Source organism: Pelobates fuscus, chromosome 10 (assembly GCF_036172605.1).
Source record: "Pelobates fuscus isolate aPelFus1 chromosome 10, aPelFus1.pri, whole genome shotgun sequence".
NCBI lineage: Eukaryota > Metazoa > Chordata > Amphibia > Anura > Pelobatidae > Pelobates > Pelobates fuscus.
In genome coordinates, this window is record NC_086326.1 from 5,275,169 (window position 1) to 5,295,797 (window position 20,629).

At 39.4% G+C, this 20,629-nt stretch overlaps 1 protein-coding gene across 2 annotated transcripts in view; it reads left to right on the forward strand.

Annotated features, from left to right (window-relative positions):
* HSPA12A (heat shock protein family A (Hsp70) member 12A) overlaps window positions 1–20,629 on the forward strand; it is an 87,443-nt gene that overhangs the window by 28,849 nt on the left and 37,965 nt on the right. Inside the window, exons 2-6 of one of the 2 annotated variants that reach the window (XM_063434938.1) lie at window positions 10,401–10,489; window positions 11,869–11,996; window positions 14,116–14,302; window positions 15,637–15,741; window positions 17,092–17,208. In XM_063434938.1, the coding sequence (XP_063291008.1) occupies window positions 10,401–10,489; window positions 11,869–11,996; window positions 14,116–14,302; window positions 15,637–15,741; window positions 17,092–17,208 (626 nt within the window). The remainder of the gene's footprint in view (window positions 1–10,400; window positions 10,490–11,868; window positions 11,997–14,115; window positions 14,303–15,636; window positions 15,742–17,091; window positions 17,209–20,629) is intronic. The other variant, XM_063434937.1, reaches the window with a different exon arrangement.

Consider the following 20,629-nt stretch of genomic DNA (forward strand, 5'->3'; position numbering starts at 1 on the left):
TAAGGGGGCCCTTCCATACAGCCTGAATAGTTTAACATACCTTCTTTAAGGCCGGAACTGTTAACCTCTTCTGTGCTGGGTTATAGACCATATTTAAAAAATAAATAAAAGATACTTTATCTAGTGTATTATTTCCTACCATAGACACTACAATGCAGCTATTTATGTTAAGGCGGAGAGTGGTAAAATAATAAAATATATTTTTGAACTTTGACCGGCTGATTCGCTAAAGTATGAATTGTAAGGATTTCAAAGTGAATTGTATCTTTTATACCAAAAGAGCAGAAAGCTGACTGCAGATTCAACTATTACCGCCTAAAATTAGATATTCATTTTAAATTCCTGATAATTCAGACTTTAGTAAATATTTCTGTAACAATTTTTATGAGAAGAAAAAGACATTTTTTTTTTGCAGTTTTATACGGCTCTCCCAGTGACTCTGAATTTTTGCGATTCCTGTAACATATTGTGTATAATATATATTTTTATTAAATGTGCTCCTGCTGCACATTCCGAGCAGTGAACGGATATATCTGGGTTTACTCCTCTTCCTGACAGCCCTACCATCTCACCGTATGTTTTACATTGAGACAATGTCCCATCTCAGACCCACTTAGTAACATCCTGGCCGCACGTCACTGCTCGCCATTTGCTGCGCGTCGTAGTCAGGCCGTTTCCCATGGTCTGTGAAGACAGCATTTCCTGCTCGGCAGAGGGTCTCCCATGTCAATGGCAATGCTTATTGTTATTCACCAATACTATCATCATTTCAGCCAGTTATTTGGGGATCTTGTTTACACAGATTTATTTAAAGGAGCAGTCACACCAACTATTTTATATTTAATAGTTTGTTGCTTTTTTTGCCATTTAGGAGTTAAACCACTATGTTTATGCAGCTCCCCTGGGTGAGACTCACACAGCCTTAATGAAAAAGTAAACATTTTACAGCACAGTGTGTTTACTTTACATTCAGGACATACTTGAAAACGAGAGAAATCTCAATGTATCTTTCCTGATAAAATATTTTATAAATAAATAAATAATCTCCTCAATTGCAGAGAAATGATCAGTGAGGCTGCTTCATTAAGATAATGTTGTTTTGGTGCTTAAACCTTATATCTTCAATTTTTGTTATGCATTCGTACAAGAGGAAAACAATCTGATATAGCGGTATTGTCATTTTTAATTAAAAAGATGTTAAAAAAATATGAATTATAAATTTTCCCAGATAAGCATTCTTACTGGCTCATTATAATTAGGTTAGTGCTGAGATAGATGGCTCTAACCCTTTGAGTATTTATAATGTCAATAAATTATTTTACGTCAACAATATATCATAGGTTGAAAAACAAAAAACAATGATATAATATTATACAACATATTACATAGTACAAATTACAGTTACATAGCTGAAAAGACACGTGTCCATCAAGTTCAGCCTTCCTCACATTTGATTTTTGCTGCTGAAGCGCTTCCAATTGTGCAACAAACTAGGACAAGCTTCCTTCTCGACCGCAGAATGGCAGTCAGAAATCTCATTGGATTAAGAAGCTATTACCCCACTAATTAAAATTTATATCCCTGAATATTATGTTTTTTCAAGTATTATCCAATTTAAAAATGCAGTTTAAACATCTGTATGGACTCTGATAAAACCACCCTTTTAGGCAGAGAATTCTATATCCTTATTGCTCTTACAGTAAAAAAAACCTTTTATTTGCCTTAGACAAAATCTTCTTTCTTGCAGTCTAAATGCACGACCTTTTGTCCTATGTATAGCCCTGTTTATGAATAGATTTCCAGACGATGGTTTGTACTGGTCCCGAATATATTTCTATAATGTTATCATATCCCCTCTGAGGCGCCGTTTTTCCAAACTAAAGAAAATTGAAGATACTATAGTCGACAAAACAAGTTTAGCTTAATAAAGCAGTTTTTCTGTATATATCATGTCCGTGAATTTCCACTGCTCAATTCACTGCCTTTTAGCAGCTAAATCACGTCCCTTGATGCGACTCACACTGCCTGTATTAAACAAAATGGTTTAAGTGTAACTTACTTTAAAGGTTTTTATCTCCTGCTATGTAAATTGAGCAGGGTCATGTAAGATCTCGGAAGCTATTAACAGAACAGAAGATAGGAAATTCTGAAGTTAAGAGAATTTGCAATACAATAAGTGTAAACATTAGATTACTATTTACAGGAAGTGTTTAGGATGGCTGTGTAAGTCACATGCAGGGAGGTGTGGCTAGGAATGTGTTTTCATTCTCAAATAGTTTGTTTTTATTTTCATGTGATTGTTTTGTCTAAAAAAATGATACTTGTTTCTACTTGCTCAGCTCTATTTTATGATTAACATCCCCATGTTATGTAGAAAATATATTTATTTAAATTATATGAAGACGTCACTATGAGCCTTTTTAATGGCATCAGTTGGTGACAGCAGATTTATTTTCCAACGTTCCAAGATTCTAGTTTTATAGACAGATACGTATAATCTAAACCTAAAACGAAAGAGAACTGAACGTTGGTTGTTTTTTTGTCTGACTGTTGACCTAATTTTAACTTGAACTCAGGTGTTATCACAAGCCCAAAGACTGTTAGCTAGGATTTTGAGAAGTATGTTTTTTCATCTGCTTTCAAGGACCATTTGACCTTTTCATTGAAAGGTATTCCAGCTTGTCGAATCATTCAGAGAGATAAAACCACAGTCTGTAGAGGGTGCATTTTGTGTTTTAAATCAGTTTTAAAAAATAAATAAAATAAAATACACTGATCAAAATAAAATGATAAAACTAAAATGAAACAAGCTGATAAATAATATCCATCTACAGTTCAGAGTAGAAAGATGTGAACTCTAAGTATTTAGTTTAATATTTAGTCAAAATGGGTTGCTTTCATACAAAATAAAACCTACTACTAATGATGAAAACATAAATTAATGATAACAACAACTAAATAACTCCGAACTGGAAGAAACTAACCATGCTTCAAGCCATGCCTACAATTCCTCTGGCTACGAGAGCTGGGATGTTACCATAACATACCGTGACATCGTGTGTGTGTGCATGCGCAGTGCGGTCTGCCATAGAGAATCATTGTATTTAAATCTTGTCTATGGCAGACTTTTAGGTGCATAATGACGAGCACCGCGCATGTGCCTAAGGTCCCCGATGCTCCTCTGGGGGGCATTGGATTGGATCGTCACCCTGGAGGCACATCTTAAAAAGGAGGTTGCAGCGGCACCGAGAAAGACTCTGCGTTGGGGAAAAGGTGAGTCGTTTGTTTTATTTTTTTATATTTTTGGTTTTATTTTATACTACCTGGGCGGCCTAAACTAAATAGTCGCATCAGGACTGCAGCGGTAGGAAAGGAGATATTTATTCCTAATGCTACACTGATCCTTTAATGAAAAAATACGTAACCCTCGATTTAATTCTTTTGGATACGCTTTTCAAATAATCACAACCTGTTGGAAAAACCTTTCGACGTATTTATCGATAAACATTCCCAAAGATTTTCAGAGATTTCAGTGGATAAACCATATGATCAGATTTTTCTAGCAGAATTACATAATTTCTGATGCTGATTCAAACAAATGAAATCGAGGCTAGAGCGTGATCATTTAAAAAGCCTCGCTAAAAAGATAAAATCAAGGCAATAGTGCTCTGAGATAATATCCAGGTCTTATGTGACCACAAAGCCCTTTCCTACACCACGATGGAGGCTCCATTCTTACCACTCACCTGCCAGGTACACAGCGAGCTTGATATCGGTTTACTCCCAAACATCTGCTTCTGTATTTACTCCGGCGTGATCGTGGTCCTTTCTCTCAGGTCTCCTACGTGTTTGATTGTTAGTTTCAGAGGGTTGGTAGCTTCCATTTCCTAGCTAATGATGGATATCCAAATGGCCTGATAGTGTATACTGCTTCCATATACAATGTATCTCCAGCTCCCCGTTCTCCTCCAGCTTGACTAATGCTGGACTCTGCTGAGTTTGTTTATTCTGAAAATCTGGTTCTAGGCTGGGAGTCAGTGGTTTGCCAATTGTATCCTTATTAGAGCATTTCTGTTACCTGTTTAAACCGGACACGTTACCGTGCAAGGTGGGACGTATGTGAGTGTATTTTAATGTTAGATAATATCCAGTCAAGGAGCACAACTACAAATGTGAAAAACATTTTTGTTAGATAGGACCACAAAACATAGCTATCTCACAATGCATATCAAGAAAAATCACAACATGAATCCCATACTAATAGTATACAAAAATAGTCAGAAGTTCTAGAATTACAATCAAGCAGGAGATTTAGTAAACAGATTCTTAAATGCATACCAGAACCAGTGAGAAGAGGGAAGAAAAATCAATCAGCAAGCCCCAACGTTTCGGCCAAAGAGATGCCTTCTTCCAGGGAGCCTGCTAGTTCTGGTATGCATGTGTTTTTCTTATATGTATTTATTGATGGCTTGTTAGGATTTGGTTTCTCTATTAATTATTTATTACATTGATATTTAAGAATCTGTTTACTAAATCTCCTGCTTGATTGTAATTCTAGAACCTCTGACTATTTTGTATACTATTAGTATGGGATTCATGTTCTGATTTTTCTTGATATGCATTGTGAGATATCTATGTTTTGTGGTCCTATCTAATAAATTATGTTTAACCCATTTATGGTTGTGCTCCTTGACTGGATATTATCTGTCATTTCATTTGGTCCTTAAGGAATAGGACCTTGTTTGAGTGAGCTCCCAGATTTATAAATCTAAAAAATCTTTGGATTTTCTTTGATATTTTTGTTTATCAACATTTGATACATTTCTAATTATAACTATCTCTGTATATTAATGTAACATTTTTCATAAAGACATTAAAAACAAACAAAGAATTTTGCCATATTGAAAGTGATCTTTGGAGGGTTCAAATACAATCTAGTGCAAAATGCCAGTGTACCACGTGTAGCCTTTTGAGACTCGAGATTCGCTCTGGGGTGTTTTAACGGCCCTGTATTTTATGGAAACCCAGAACAGAAGGGCCAACTGTTTCTGCTGGCGGTTTTTCTTTCATAATAAACTGTTCTTTTTTCATTTTTAGCCTTTCGAACCTAATTAAGATCTGTCCTACAGCTTGCATCTCAAAGACCATACTGGCAGATAGAAACCTCCCAATCTCTCTTCTTAGTTTCTGCCTCACGGCTCCTGATATTCCATTTATTTTAAGGCTGCGTTTTGCAGAGTGTCTCACAGAACTGGCCGACCCATCTGTGAGTGTAATTCAGCCCGGATTCTGGAGGGTTAGATGTCAATGTTCCTCGGATCAGGTCAAGCGACGAATGAACAGAAGGTCCAAATCATTTTGATAAATATTCATGGGATGTTTTTGCTGAAGGATTGCAGAGACACAGTTTATCATTCAGCATTTTAATAAAACTTAACATTAAAAAAAGCAGAAAACAGACTAAAGCATTACACCACTTTGTGTTGTTTATAAATGCAGTTTGTAAAAATGTATCATCGCAGTAAATACATTTATTTAAACGTCATGCGCACAGCCAGTTATATGCTCAAACTCTAAACAGAGTACCGCTATTAATAGACTTTACATCCGGTGCCTCTTCAAAACAGAAATCCTAATATTAATATATATGTGCATCTTCACTGCTCCCCCAGAATGCCGTGCAGAATATGTAAATGAAGAAACATGTCCAGATTACTGTGATTTGCTATTTTATATATAGAAGGCGTATGCCTGAAATTGTGGGAGGGATTTTATGGCTATTTAAACCCAGCAAATCCCCTTACTCACCTGTCTGCGACGATTTCGGAAATTCCCTCCCACCACACCCTCTTCATATATCATTATACCTGGGTGGGCCCTCTTTTGCAGGCCTAACCTCACGTCGGTTTCGGCACACCTCAACAGACTTTCATATATTTAAATTACACACAGTTTAATGTGCGCCCCTTCCATAATCCCGTACACAAATATAGCTTTTCCATCATAACACATACATTCTTTTCATGCTATTAGTGTGGAGGTGGAATTTAGCCTTTATAAATAAGAGATAAAATGGGCCGATTTCTAGAGAAACGGTAATTATTCTGGCCATCTGTAGCTCACGTGTAGAGGCCAGTAACGGCCTGTACTTTACACTCGCTGTGAAAACAGGCTCCGGTGTCTCACTGCGGAGAGCTGACTCAGCAGCTTAGACCTTATTCCCCTGACACAAGCTCGGGTAACCAAAGAATATAAAAAGCTTCTGTTCCTTCCAATAGGGAACAGGTTATTGTACACCACAAAGAAGCATCTGAGACACTTAATGACTAATCACCAAAAGACACATAAAGGAATGTAAAAAGGTTAACCCTTTAAATGGTGAACAACGAACACCCTATTGCACATGGGTTTCACGCCACCATCGCAGTCGAAGGGTTAATGTTCACGTGATGTGTTGAGTAGGGACATTTGTTGTATTCACTTATATTGAAGGATGCATATCAGAGTTATAAATAGCCTTTTCTCCGATACACATTATGGCAATTTTCCAAGAAATACTGCAATTTCTAGAATTGCGTTTATGAAAGTCCCTACTTATCCTGAATTTCTGTTGACAATAAACAAGCCTTACAGAAAGTGTCTTAAAGGGACACTGCAGGCTGCATCGGACCCATTCTTTTTTTTTATAGGTTATGTAAATTAACCAGTAAAAATAGTAAAAATACTTTTAAAACGAATATATTCTATATTCAGTAGACATGTTCTAATCAGAGAAACTCACTGGTAAGGGATGGAGCCAGAGAGGAGGCACGTTGTGTCATCACCAATGACAAGTGAGAATGTTAGTTTAATGCTCTTTTAGGGCAGACCATGCACTTAGCCCTGCTAAAGAGTTCTTGCATTGGAAAAAGGCCCCGTGTAATGCACAGTGCTGTGTATGCTTGTGACTTGTCTCCATAGTAATATAAACCCACCCAGTATAACTAACTGTAACCTAACCTACACAGTGCATCTAACGTGTGTGGGAGCCTGGAGTGTCCCTTTAATAATATAAACCCACCCAGTATAACTAACTGTAACCTAACCTACACAGTGCATCTAACGTGTGTGGGAGCCTGGAGTATCCCTTTAATAATATAAACCCACCCGGTATAACTAACTGTAACCTAACCTATACAGTGCATCTAACGTGTGTGGGAGTCTGGAGTGTCCCTTTAATAATATAAACCCACCCAGTATAACTAACTGTAACCTAACCTACACAGTGCATCTAACGTGTGTGGGAGCCTGGAGTGTCCCTTTAATAATATAAACCCACCGAGTATAACTAACTGTAACCTAACCTACACAGTGCATCTAACGTGTGTGGGAGCCTGGAGTGTCCCTTTAATAATATAAACCCATCCAGTATAACTAACTGTAACCTAACCTACACAGTGCACCTAACGTGTGTGGGAGCCTGGAGTGTCCCTTTAATAATATAAACCCACCCAGTATAACTTACTGTAACCTAACCTACACAGTGCATCTAACGTGTGTGGGAGCCTGGAGTGTCCCTTTAATAATATAAACCCACCCAGTATAACTAACTGTAACCTAACCTACACAGTGCATCTAACGTGTGTGGGAGCCTGGAGTGTCTCTTTAATAATATAAACCCACCCAGTATAACTGTAACCTAACCTACACAGTGCATCTAGCGTGTGTGGGAGCCTGGAGTGTCCCTTTAATAATATAAACCCATCCAGTATAACTAACTGTAATCTAACCTACACAGTGCACCTATCGTGTGTGGGAGCCTGGAGTGTCTCTTTACTAATATAAACCCACCTAGTATAACTGTAACCTAACCTACACAGTACACCTAACGTGTGTGGGATCCTGGAGTGTCCCTTTTATAATATAATCCCACCCAGTATCACTGTAACCTAACCTACACAGTGCACCTAATGTGTGTGGGAGCCTGGAGTGTCCCTTTAATAATATAAACCCATCCAGTATAACTAACTGTAATCTAACCTACACAGTGCACCTAACGTGTGTGGGAGCCTGGAGTGTCCCTTTAATAATATAAACCCACCCAGTATAACTAACTGTAACCTAACCTACACAGTGCATCTAACGTGTGTGGGAGCCTGGAGTGTCCCTTTAATAATATAAACCCACCCAGTATAACTTACTGTAACCTAACCTACACAGTGCATCTAACGTGTGTGGGAGCCTGGAGTGTCCCTTTAATAATATAAACCCACCCAGTATAACTAACTGTAATCTAACCTACACAGTGCACCTATCGTGTGTGGGAGCCTGGAGTGTCCCTTTAATAATATAAACCCACCCAGTATAACTGTAACCTAACCTACACAGTACACCTAACGTGTGTGGGATCCTGGAGTGTCCCTTTTATAATATAATCCCACCCAGTATCACTGTAACCTAACCTACACAGTGCACCTAATGTGTGTGGGAGCCTGGAGTGTCCCTTTAATAATATAAACCCATCCAGTATAACTAACTGTAATCTAACCTACACAGTGCACCTAACGTGTGTGGGAGCCTGGAGTGTCCCTTTAATAATATAAACCCATCCAGTATAACTAACTGTAATCTAACCTACACAGTGCACCTAACGTGTGTGGGAGCCTGGAGTGTCCCTTTAATAATATAAACCCACCCAGTATAACTTACTGTAACCTAACCTACACAGTGCATCTAACGTGTGTGGGAGCCTGGAGTGTCTCTTTAATAATATAAACCCACCCAGTATAACTGTAACCTAACCTACACAGTGCATCTAGCGTGTGTGGGATCCTGGAGTGTCCCTTTTAAAATATAATCCCACCCAGTATCACTGTAACCTAACCTACACAGTGCACCTAATGTGTGTGGGAGCCTGGAGTGTCCCTTTAATAATATAAACCCATCCAGTATAACTAACTGTAATCTAACCTACACAGTGCACCTAACGTGTGTGGGAGCCTGGAGTGTCCCTTTAATAATATAAACCCACCCAGTATAACTGTAACCTAACCTACACAGTACACCTAACGTGTGTGGGATCCTGGAGTGTCCCTTTTATAATATAATCCCACCCAGTATCACTGTAACCTTACCTACACAGTGCATCTAACGTGTGTGGGAGCCCGGAGTGTCTCGTTAATGATATAAACCCACCCAACATAACTAACTGTAACCTAACCTGCACAGTGCATCTAACGTGTGTGGGAGCCACACACCAGCTCTCCAAAAGGTAGGAAGGCTCGGTGGTCCTCAAAAAATATAATTGTGAGAGTGTGTCTGACAGTGTGTGTGTCTGTCTGACTGTGTCTGTCTGTCTGTCAATGTGTGTGTCTTTCAGTGTGTCTGTCTGTTAGTGCCTGTGTGTCTGCCTGTCATTGTGCGTGTGTGTCTATCACAAATGTATGGGGGTGGGAGATGCACATGGCGGGGCTGGGGGTGGGTAAGAAACATGGAGGAACTGGTGGGAGAATGAGATGTGTGGAGGGTCTGGCAGAGGGAGATGAGATTTGTGAAGGGGCCTGCGAGGAAATGAGACACATGGAATGGCTGGCGGGGTGACGAGACACATGGGGGGAGGCACAAGTACAGTTTTCGCACTGGGGCCCTGTGGTTTCTAGTTACGCCTTTGGTGTGGAAGCATGGGTGTAGAGATTAATGCTTGTTATAAGAGCATTTTGTACATCTTGATCTGCAGTGGGTGAGTGAGTGGATACTCTCCTGTGTAAGTGTCTCTGTGCAGACTGTGGCATATTACCCACATCTTGACAAGGTTGATATGTTTAACTTGGAAGAGAAAAAAGAAATGGAAATATCCTATGCTTGGTGGCCATGGTGGGCTTATGCCACGTTTTTCTGGGCAGGGTTGGCTCATGGCACAATTGCAGGGCACGGTGGCTGTTAAGCATGGTTGCATCATGCAGAGTGAACAGACAATGTGTTTTATATCACTCCTGCTGTGTACTAGTGTAACTCCTCACATTTCCCCCCAGCCCGTAGACATAGGAGATACGTCAGTGTGCGTATTGCACAAACTCTGTCAGACTCTACGTTAATATAATATCTCAAAGTGGACATTGGGTGTTGCGCCTGGCCAGACACTGATTACTTATTATCGTAGATTGACGTCCAGCCCACCAAGGCTTACAGGACTTTTCATGAAATCATGAATTGTAGGAAATTGCTCATTCCCAGTCCATGATAGCCAAACTGGAAGATTCTCCAAGTCAGCGATGCTCCCAGCTCGGCTATTTTATCTTTAAATGAACACTATAGTATTAGGAATACACATGTCTACACTATTTATGGCAGAATACTCTGATAAATCTTACCGTTGGTTTCTCTGTTTTGGGATTGTTACAGTATGTGCTGTTTTATTACAGAGAGGATCTCCACCTCGGCTTATTCCTCACCGGCCAGAAGTTTGGGTGACCCAGGAATTACCCCCCTCTCTCCGTCACACATAGCAGCGGTAAGCTGATCATTTCTCTTATTTGGAAGATTAATATAAATATAATGTCTGGGCTCTCCCCATAACTTGATGTAAAATAGGTTTGTGTTACTCTTGGAGGTATCCTCATATCTGCCCATCCTTTCCTCGTCCCTTTGTTGACTCTCAGAGACTGGGGTGTTTTATATAAATATTTTTTAATGTTGCAATGTTTCGGGTAAGGTACAATAATCACTGAGTTTTGGACTTTGCCTGTTTGTTGCAGTCTATGAACACATTGTATCCAGATTGCCCAGTGTCCTGATTAATTATGTAGATTGCTTAGCGTTAGAGTATCATTTTCAACAGTTAGGATCACTCAGCAGGAATTAGCAGCAAGGTGAGAGCAGGGTTACAATCAGGTCAGTAGCCACTAAATGCTGAGTGTGTCTCTGTGCATTGTAAGAGCTACCTAATACAGCAGTTTCTACACCGGTTCCTGTGATTCAATATTGACCCAAGAGTCCAAGGTGTGTAACATGTCCAGAACTCACATAAATGGGACAGAGCCTGTGACTGCCAGAGATTTGTGGGAGTTGTAGACCTAGAGTAGATGTGGAGACAGCAATTCAGCCTCCGTCATTAGGCAGCTGCCTCCAGTCACCCATCAAGGTTACAATTCCACCAAATCTGAGCGTGACCCTGAGATCAGCACTAACAGTGGGAAATGCTGGGAAAGTGACATTTTATGGGGTGAATAAATTGTAAATTATTAATCAGATATCCCTGGCATTCAGTGATCGTTACCTGGCCAGAATATCAAGGTCCTGGACTATGGGATCCCAAACGATTTATTCATCAGTAAATCAAGACCCGAATTGCACAATTTATTTGAAAACTGCTGATTTGAAAATTAAATAAATCTCTAACTAGTCACAGATTTTCTGAAATTAACCAAGTGCCTAGATTTGGCAATTTAGTTTTTATTTCAATATATTCATTGTTCAGCGGATAAATCCCCATACATTTTATGTTTTCCACAGCAACATTCTGCTAGTTCCTGGAGTTAAATGACAACAGATGTTAACCCTTTCCTATAGATTCCCAAAACATCTATATTTGCAAATTAACAGGGCAATTCACTAAACTGAGATTTCAAAGCAAATTTTCAATTCAAGGAAAAAAATAGCCGATCTGGTAACATTCTCTAAGTCAGCTATATTCCCAGATCGGCTTCTTTGGTCTTATTTTTGAATTCTCACTTTGAATCTCCCTGTACTTTTTAATTGACTGCGATTCACTGATCGGTTAAAGAGTTTTTTTTATTTAAATCTCAGCTTTGTTAGTGGTTACACAGCAGCTGTGTGTAATAGATCACCCAATGGCAAGGAAAGTGTTAATTGTCCCTGTGTCCCTTCCAGAAGGACTCGGACTCCGGTACGGCTGACGAGCAGACCTTTCCTGTCGTAGTAGCCATTGACTTTGGCACCACGTCTAGTGGCTACGCCTACAGCTTCTCCAAGGAGCCAGAATGCATCCACATAATGAGGTAGGAGCGCATTGCAGCAGGCACGGGGGGCGGCAGTGACGGGAAGAGAGAGCATGATTTGTACCATCTGCAGGCTTCGGGAATTATTCATGTCTGTCTGCAGCGTTGGAATGAGACTTTATATTATTTTATATTACCCATTAATTGCCACAAGTCCTGCAATTCCTAGGAGCAGGATTTTACAAAGTCACTCAGGGTCTATTGATATTTAATTAGATTAATTTCTGTTTTATTCTGCAGGCTAGGAAGGGACGTGTGCTTCAAACGCACTCTACCCCATGTGACAAGAGCTTCCAGCAGTCGAGGGGTTAATAATAATAGATGCAGAGAGGGGCAGTAGTGTAATAAGGGATCGGTGATGTGTATGTTTCATTAACATTTTGAATGTCACAGTGGTGGCATTTATAGTAATCTGTCATACAAATCATGGTTATGCAATGTACAGGGGAAGCTTTGTCCTCTGCCCAATAAATTGGCCTAAATTCAGACAAATTGCAATTGCTCTAATCTCGCTCACAGATCATGCCCCATTCTCAGGTGGTGTTGTGACAAATATATCGCCCATTTCACCTCTATGTATATAATTAGTCAATGCCGCTATATTTATAATGAAGTGAATGTTAGAGGGGCCCATTCCCCTTAACATTGCGGCATTGAATAAACTAATCATCTTCCTTACTTATTATTATTAAAATAATTCTTCAAATATCATCTTTAAAATTCAGTATTTTTATTCTCCAACATATGGGGAAATATAAGCGTTATGCAATATGTCAGGAGTCGTGTTCTATGGCAGGAACCCTTAGATTGGTTCTTGTAGTGTGAGATGGGGCCTCAGTACATGGCTTGTTTTATAACTATAGATTGTAAGCTCACAGGCCATCTAACTAGGCTCTCTGTATAAGAAAAGACTCAGTGGCTAGATCTCCGCTCACGGAACGGCCCTCTTTACCCTTCATATTTGTCTGTGCATATTGTAAAATGTCTTGTCCTCTAATAATGAATCATATGCATGAAACTTAATGTAGAATAACAGGCATTTGGCAAATCCCATTATACAGTGCTGGATCTAAACTCAGGATTTATTTTAAAGGAATAATATAAAATATTGCATACTGTAAGTGTCGTTTCCCACACTACATAGGCCTTGACTTTTTTTCATTTTATTTTTTTTAAAAGCTTTTTAAGTTATTTAATCTTTTGAAAAATACTTTAATATTTAGAGTTTTTTTTATGTATGATATAATTTTTGATATTTTAATATTTAAAAAAAAAAAACACATTTTGGAAGTTTATCCAGAATTATGAATTTATTTAAAAAAAAACGTATCCAAATATATAAAATGTTTGTATTAATGGCTTGTTTCCTTTATGCGGAGATTATAATAAATATGGCCCATGATAGCAGGATGTCTTGCAATAAAATAAATACTGCAGATAGTGTACATGTAATCATGCCCACTTGGGATGAATAATCTGTCTGCAGAGGAAGGAGAGAGGAACAAGTTAGAATGTCAGCTCCACAGCTCTTAGGCGATCAATTAAAAGCCAGCGAATAGATATTTATGGTCATTTTATGGTTAGTTCTTTGGGGACAATTATCCATTAGCTGCATTAAAATACAGATTTTGTAAGTTACAGGAACATAGATCGCTGCCCTTATCACATAGATTATTGTATACCGAGCAGTTAACAGAACATGTTGGTTGGACAAAGACAGCTCTCGTCCCACCAGTATGGTCTATTCCCCTGGACTGGCCACACCTCAGTGAGAACGATAAGATCTGATTTTTTCTGCTTTCTTGTAATTTTATGTTGCAGAGATATATTTTATATATTTAATAGATTTGTTGGATGATCAGAGTAAAATCTTGCTTCCAGATTACGAAGGCTGTTAGGAGACTTAGCAATTTTACAGACAGATACAGGTATTTGGAAAAATAAATGCTTTGCAGAAAACCAAGATTTCGTAATTTATAAATAAGATAGACGACGTTCATATGGTTATATCCTGGTTAGAAGTGGCCAACAAGTGGCTTTTCCGTCCGGTGCTAGAGAGCCACAGTCACCTTTTGCAATAAAGTCCAAATAAATGATTGGCTCTTTTCCTTTTCTGCAGGCGATGGGAAGGAGGAGACCCTGGGGTGTCCAACCAGAAGACCCCAACCACCATTCTACTAATGCCAGACAGAAAGTTTCATAGTTTCGGATTTGCTGCCAGAGATTTCTACCATGATTTGGACCCCAGTGAATCCAAGCATTGGCTGTACTTTGAGAAATTTAAGATGAAGTTGCATAGCAGCACAGTAAGTCCTACATCCCATAAGAAAAATGGAAAATGTACTTCTGTAAAACATCCTTTTATAATTCTGTCCTAAACATATATAAACGTGTATGACATAGCCAGTACTTTTTAATGATTTCCTCTAATTCCACCAAGTAGGGAAACATTCGAAAACTGGCAACTGCAAAAAAAAAAATAAAAACTAACAAAAAAACAAGTAGAATCCACATATCAACAATAGTTTAACATGCTGAAAATCCACAAACTCTTATCAAAACAAATGCAATAAGTTTCAACACGTTAAAGGGACACTCCCTGCCAAAGTGCAAATAAATCACTATTTAGTAGATATACAACTAATGAAAACATGAATGCATTTAGTTATGTATTTTATCATTGAGGTTATATCTAAAAAACAGCTTGTAAAACCTGCAGTACTCTTGTCTGCAGCCATTGCAAGCCCTCCCCTTCTAACCCCTCCCAGAATTTCTGTGGCTGTCCAATCACAGACCAAATGCAGCTCAATGAGAAGTCTTTGCATGGCAGGTGCTCTGGGCAATTATCTGGCTCTTACGTTTATCTCCACTGAGCTAAACAAACCAGGAAGTAAAAGGATTGGTTGTCTGATTGACAGCCAGAGGGGGTGTAACAAGGTAAATGTATAAATTTCTATTGAAATCTGCACTCTTCACAAATAAAGCATTTCGGCAAGCTAAAGTGCTTTAGAGGTCTGGAGTGTCCCTTTAATTATTCTGACTGTGAAATATTTAAATGCCAGTTATTTTACCTCTCATGTGACATACAGTAAAGCAACAATCATAGTTTCAGAACAAAATAAAGCATATTGTCCTGCATCTACAGTTAATTTGGTGTAAGTTTCCTCACTACGGTTATATGGACATTTTCAGTTAAATATAATGTTTGCCTTTGATGAGGTGATGATTGTAGTTCCTGCCCATTTCTAATGCCCGTAGGATACGTCTCTGCTACCTGGTCTAGATCATCTGACTTGTTTCTGAAACCCCATGAGATATATAGGGATATGATGTCCATATGCACCCTATCTCCATTACAAATGTAGCCATGAGCTGAATAACACTCCCATACAAACAGAAACATCTTCTTAAATAACTCACACATTTGGTGAGCATCCAGTCTTAGTAATTGCTATCCTTTGACTTGAGCTGTCCTTTCCAAGATGTCCTCCGCCCAATGTAGTGCTGAGAAGAATTCTCGATAGGATTACGATACAAAATGTCAAGGCTTCGTGATTGACCCATTGACTCTGGAATAAATGAATGCATTGAGTGCACATATTGTCCATGTAACTTTTTTTTTCATTTTCTCTCCTTTTAGGACCTCACTATGGAAACAGATCTCATAGCTGCAAATGGCAAAAAAGTGAAAGCTTTAGAGATATTCGCTCACGCTCTCCAATACTTTAAGGAACAAGCCCTAAAGGTGAAAGTGGAATTATTATTTTTTGTTTTTTGACTACTCACACTCAGAGTAATTAGCTCTTTATGCCTGTTCTAGATGATCCCTTCTATTTCAGTGACACCAGACAGTTTGTGTGATAAAGCCTGGGTTCTAGATGAAGAGCATCAGTGGCCAGATGTATCACTAGTAATGTGTAACCAGCTGTGCTAGGTGGTGTATGTGGCGAAACCGACCTCGCCACGTGTCCTTGGAGGGGGCTGATTGCCCGCCTCTTGCCTTTGGACTATGGACCAGACTTTATGGGAATGTGATACCCCAGATAGCCATACCATGGAGCCTATTCATATAATGAAAGACTATGGGAAAGACTTTAGCTCCATGGCAATTGTACTGTGTGAGTAGGATCTGCGCGCTATTCGGTAGTTTTGTGCGTGCAGATCCCAGCTATCTGGGGATAGGTGAAATGTCTGTGTGTTATGTGTAAATGTGACTTAATGTATTTTAAAGTGTTTTATGTTGTTTTGCAACCATGTGGTTAATGGAGTCTGCCTTTAGTCCTGGGTAATTGGATTACTTCTCCAATTAACTCCAGGGCAGAAGGGAGGAAACCAGGGTGCATTGTGGGGATGTTTTTCTGCCAGACAGAAAGGAACAAAAGATACTTTTAGTAACTTTTGAACCCCTGGTCGGATTCAGGCCATTTTTTAATATGTTGTTCCCCTGAATGGATTGATTGTGGATATGTATTTTTATGTGAATGTGATGTATGGTTTTAAAGTTATGAAAGTTGTGTAAAAGTATATTTTACACTGTATGCATAATGGGATTATGTGTCACACTAAGGGGAGGGGATGTGTGGGAGGTAACATCTATGTCATTGGTTCTTTTATGCCTCCCCCTGGGTGTGGCCTGTATGTGTGAGTTGGAAATAAAAGCCAGGCTGGATGAGCCAGTCCAGAGTTCCTGTTTTACCCTCAAAGTGATGTGTCGTCTCATTATTGGGGGAAGGATTTATTGTATGCTGTTCCAGTTGACTGCTAGGAGTACAAGCCTATTCGTATGGTTCCTATTCAATGGTCTACAGCATTCATATGCTTGGGAGAATTTAAAGGTTTCTCGGATTCGGTGATTGTGGTGTCTGCCAGAGTGCTTGGAGTCCTCAGGAAGCACTAGGAGCATCCATTAACGGAGGTACCAAGTCGGGGTGCCAGGCGATCCGTTACAGTGTATTTCATCACTCCTTGGCCTATTTATGCATGTGTCGGTAATATAAATATCTGTGTGGTTATGAATGTATCTAGTGTAGTAGCTGGTGTGTTCCATCCAACCGTCTTATGGCTAGAATTTAACATTGTTACTCTTGGAATTCAGGAACTAAGCGACCAGGCTGGATCAGAAATGGACAATGATGAAGTAAGATGGGTAATCACTGTTCCGGCCATCTGGAAGCAGCCAGCCAAGCAGTTCATGAGGCAAGCCGCATACAAGGTAAGATATTTGGATGGCAGTCAGCAAATGTTTGTCTTTCACAATGTTTCTGTTTTCAACTGTTGAAAGTAGAGGGTTCCATGGTTCTCCTGGACAGTGATCTGCAGGTGGTGGGAAATGTCTTATGGTCTGACAGATTTACAGATATCAACCCTGTCCACATATTTATGGTAAAAGCAGAAGACTTGGATACTGTTTTGGTCCAAACTAAAATTTGTGCGCATTTCGACAACTTCTGAGCTTTATGAATTTCCAAAACATTTTGAAATCCCAATCAGATCAATTCAGAAGAACCTAAGGTTTTCACTGTGCACAAGTCTAAAGACCAGTCTGTGATTTCCAGCCTTATTATACTAACTAGATTTTACTCTGTCAAAAAAAAGAAAAAGAAAAATTGAAATGACAGGCCAAGACTTTAACCGAGACCTCTAATATAATATTTTTGGTTAAGTTTTTTTCAAATGATTTAAAAGTTTTGCATACGCTTTGTAATTTTATTTTCAAAATAATAAAATATCATAAAATATACCAAAAAAAAAATCAATATATCAAAAATATTAAAATATCTAAATATTAAAATATTTTTCAAGATTAAATCATTTTAAAAGCTTTCCCAAAAATATTAAATTGAGGAGATGGTTTTAAAAGTTTCTATTTAGTGTAAGAAAATATATTAAGTAATATTTTTATTTTATTTATTTAGAAAAACTGTACTTTTTTCTTAGTGTAAGGGGCTTGTTTCCCTGATATTCGTAAACAGTTACCGGTAATGACAATCAGTATTTGATGAAATGGCAAAGATTTGACACAAAATAGATATAAGGTTAACAACTGCAAACTCTCAATCCATCCGAAGTAATAGATGTATCCTCTAGTTAAGCTTGTTTAAGGTCTATCTAAAAGCATGGTTTGTGTAGTGTACAATGAATATCTGTGAACAGTCAGGTGTATGCAAACTCTGAGGACAGCTTGCTCCGATGTTACAGGTGATGTGTCCATGCACTACGTGAACCTGTTATATTGTGTCTTGATAGAATTGCTATAACAATAAATTGGAAATTGCAAACTATTAGAATGGTTGTGTTCTGTGGTTGTAATCTGTGGAGCTTCAGCATTGTGCCAAGGTAACCTATCTACATTTTTCAGCCACAGTAACCTTCTGGCTGTTAGTAATATTATTGTTCAATGAATACATTTTACTAACAATGATTAGAATCAGCCCTATGTCTGAATGTGCACTTTTGCTCACCATAAACAAATCGTTTTCAATTTTAAGGGAATTTAATCTACTCAACTGAGAGTTGAGCGTTAACAGCAGGGGATTTATATTATTTTTGCTTTAATTTATATGCCTAATAACTGTTTTATACCCCAAAATGTTTATTGGACATAATCTAGGTACATTTTATGTGCATTGACAAATGACATCAAAAAGGCAATGTGTTCACAATAAGACTCATTGTTATGTTTGATACTTCCTTTACAGTTTGTTCAGCACCTTTTAGAATATGCGTGAAAGTCAAAATGAGGTAGGAAAGAAAATAAACATAACATAAAAAAGATGAAATGAAAGAACTGAACCTTAAGCGGCACTGTCATGGCCAAATCCAGTATTTTTTAAACCCCCTCCCGACTCCACTACATCTAATTGTCCCCCAAGTCACCCCCAAATGCCCATATTACCTATTTTTAAATCTTCATTTTGTGCCCGGACCTAGGTCCTGGGCGCCGCCATCTTTGTGTTGGGTAGATGAAGTCCCTGTGGGACACGTCATCTGCCCACACTAGATAGCGCTGTGAGATTCCCGCACATGCCCAGTTAAACACTTGGGCATTCGCTATGGGAATTTTGTTTATTCATTCATTTGTCAGAAAGACGAAGGAATGGGTAGAAATTTCAGGCGAACAAACAAACACCAAATATCGGTGTTCGTTTGTTCATTCGTTCAGTTTATTACAAGGAGGGAGTTACCGGCGCGCAGCTCCCTCCTTGTAAAATGTAAAAATAGAAGCGGCAGGAACAGTGCTCCCCGCCACTTCCTAAACCCTCATGCCCTCCCTCACTCAATATGACCCCCATATTAACATAAGGGAGAATAAAATGGTGGGGCATCTATTAACTATTAACTAGCGGGGGACATAGTGTCTGTAACGGAATGCAGTGTAATAGCATACGATATCCGTTGGTACATCCAGGAAATCCACAGTCAGAATAGAAAGCAAGGCAATGTTCCCAATCCTCCCAATAACCGGACGAAACACAGTTTGGGAGTCAACTAACTCGGTTTATTCACAAGCAGCATATTTATACAGTTCCCCATGCAAGGGGTTTCCAGACAGTAATTCCAGGGGATTTCTCCCAACATGCACTGTGACTTTCCCAACAGGCATTGCTGCACGAGAAGGATACTCCCACTAAAATGGACGATTAAGTGGATTATCCCCTCGTGCAGCAAAACCGACAATTGACATTAAAATATATAATTCACACAATATTCGGTACTTTGGAATAACTGAACGTTCGGTAGATAGCTGGGGTCGGAGCGCACACTTTGTGAGAATACCGCCCTGATCCCAGCTGAATTGACCGAACGCCGCACATAATACAGTTAAACATTAAAGTGGGTTTAAAAGTACCGAATAAGTACGGGACATACAATGTACCGAACGCGGAACTCCCGAACGCTCTGGAAGTCCAGCGGTGTTCGGATCATTGAGTAGCCGTTTTCAGTTCCAGGCTCTCGACGACCGAACACCGCTGCAGAGACAAAGGATCCAAGATGGCCGACCGCCGCATGGTCGGTAGTCGAACGACGGCCACCTAGGAGAGCCCTTAATTACCGATTGCAACAATGTTGCAACCGGTTAATTGGTGCCACACGACCTGTGAATGTGTGGTCTACCTGGGGAGTCCACATTCGTACGGCGAACGGCCAGGATAGCCGTGTTTCGTCGTATGAATGCTTTGTATGCTGGCAGCATACGGCTGCCAGCATGCGAACGGCCATAGGACAATACATATACATTTAACGTTACACATTATATCTTCAGCCTACGGACAACCTGTACGGAATGTAGTTCAGAAGTGGCTAGGTTTGCCACAATGCTCCCCCAGAACCAAGCCGGCATACACAGTCTGATCCCAACGGATCGGCTTGGGGATGTCCGGGAGAGTACTCACAGATCACTTCTCGAGTTCAGTCTGTCTGGATAACCCGTCAGCGTTACCGTTTTGTTTTCCTGGCCGGTAATGGATAGTAAAGTCAAAGGGCTGCAGCGTCAAGCTCCAGCGCAGCAGCCTGGCATTGTCTCCAGACACACGGTTTAGCCACACTAACGGGTTGTGATCTGTGAGTAAGGAAAAAGGTTGTCCGTACAAATATGGCTGTAACTTTTTAAGGGCCCACACCACGGCCAGGCA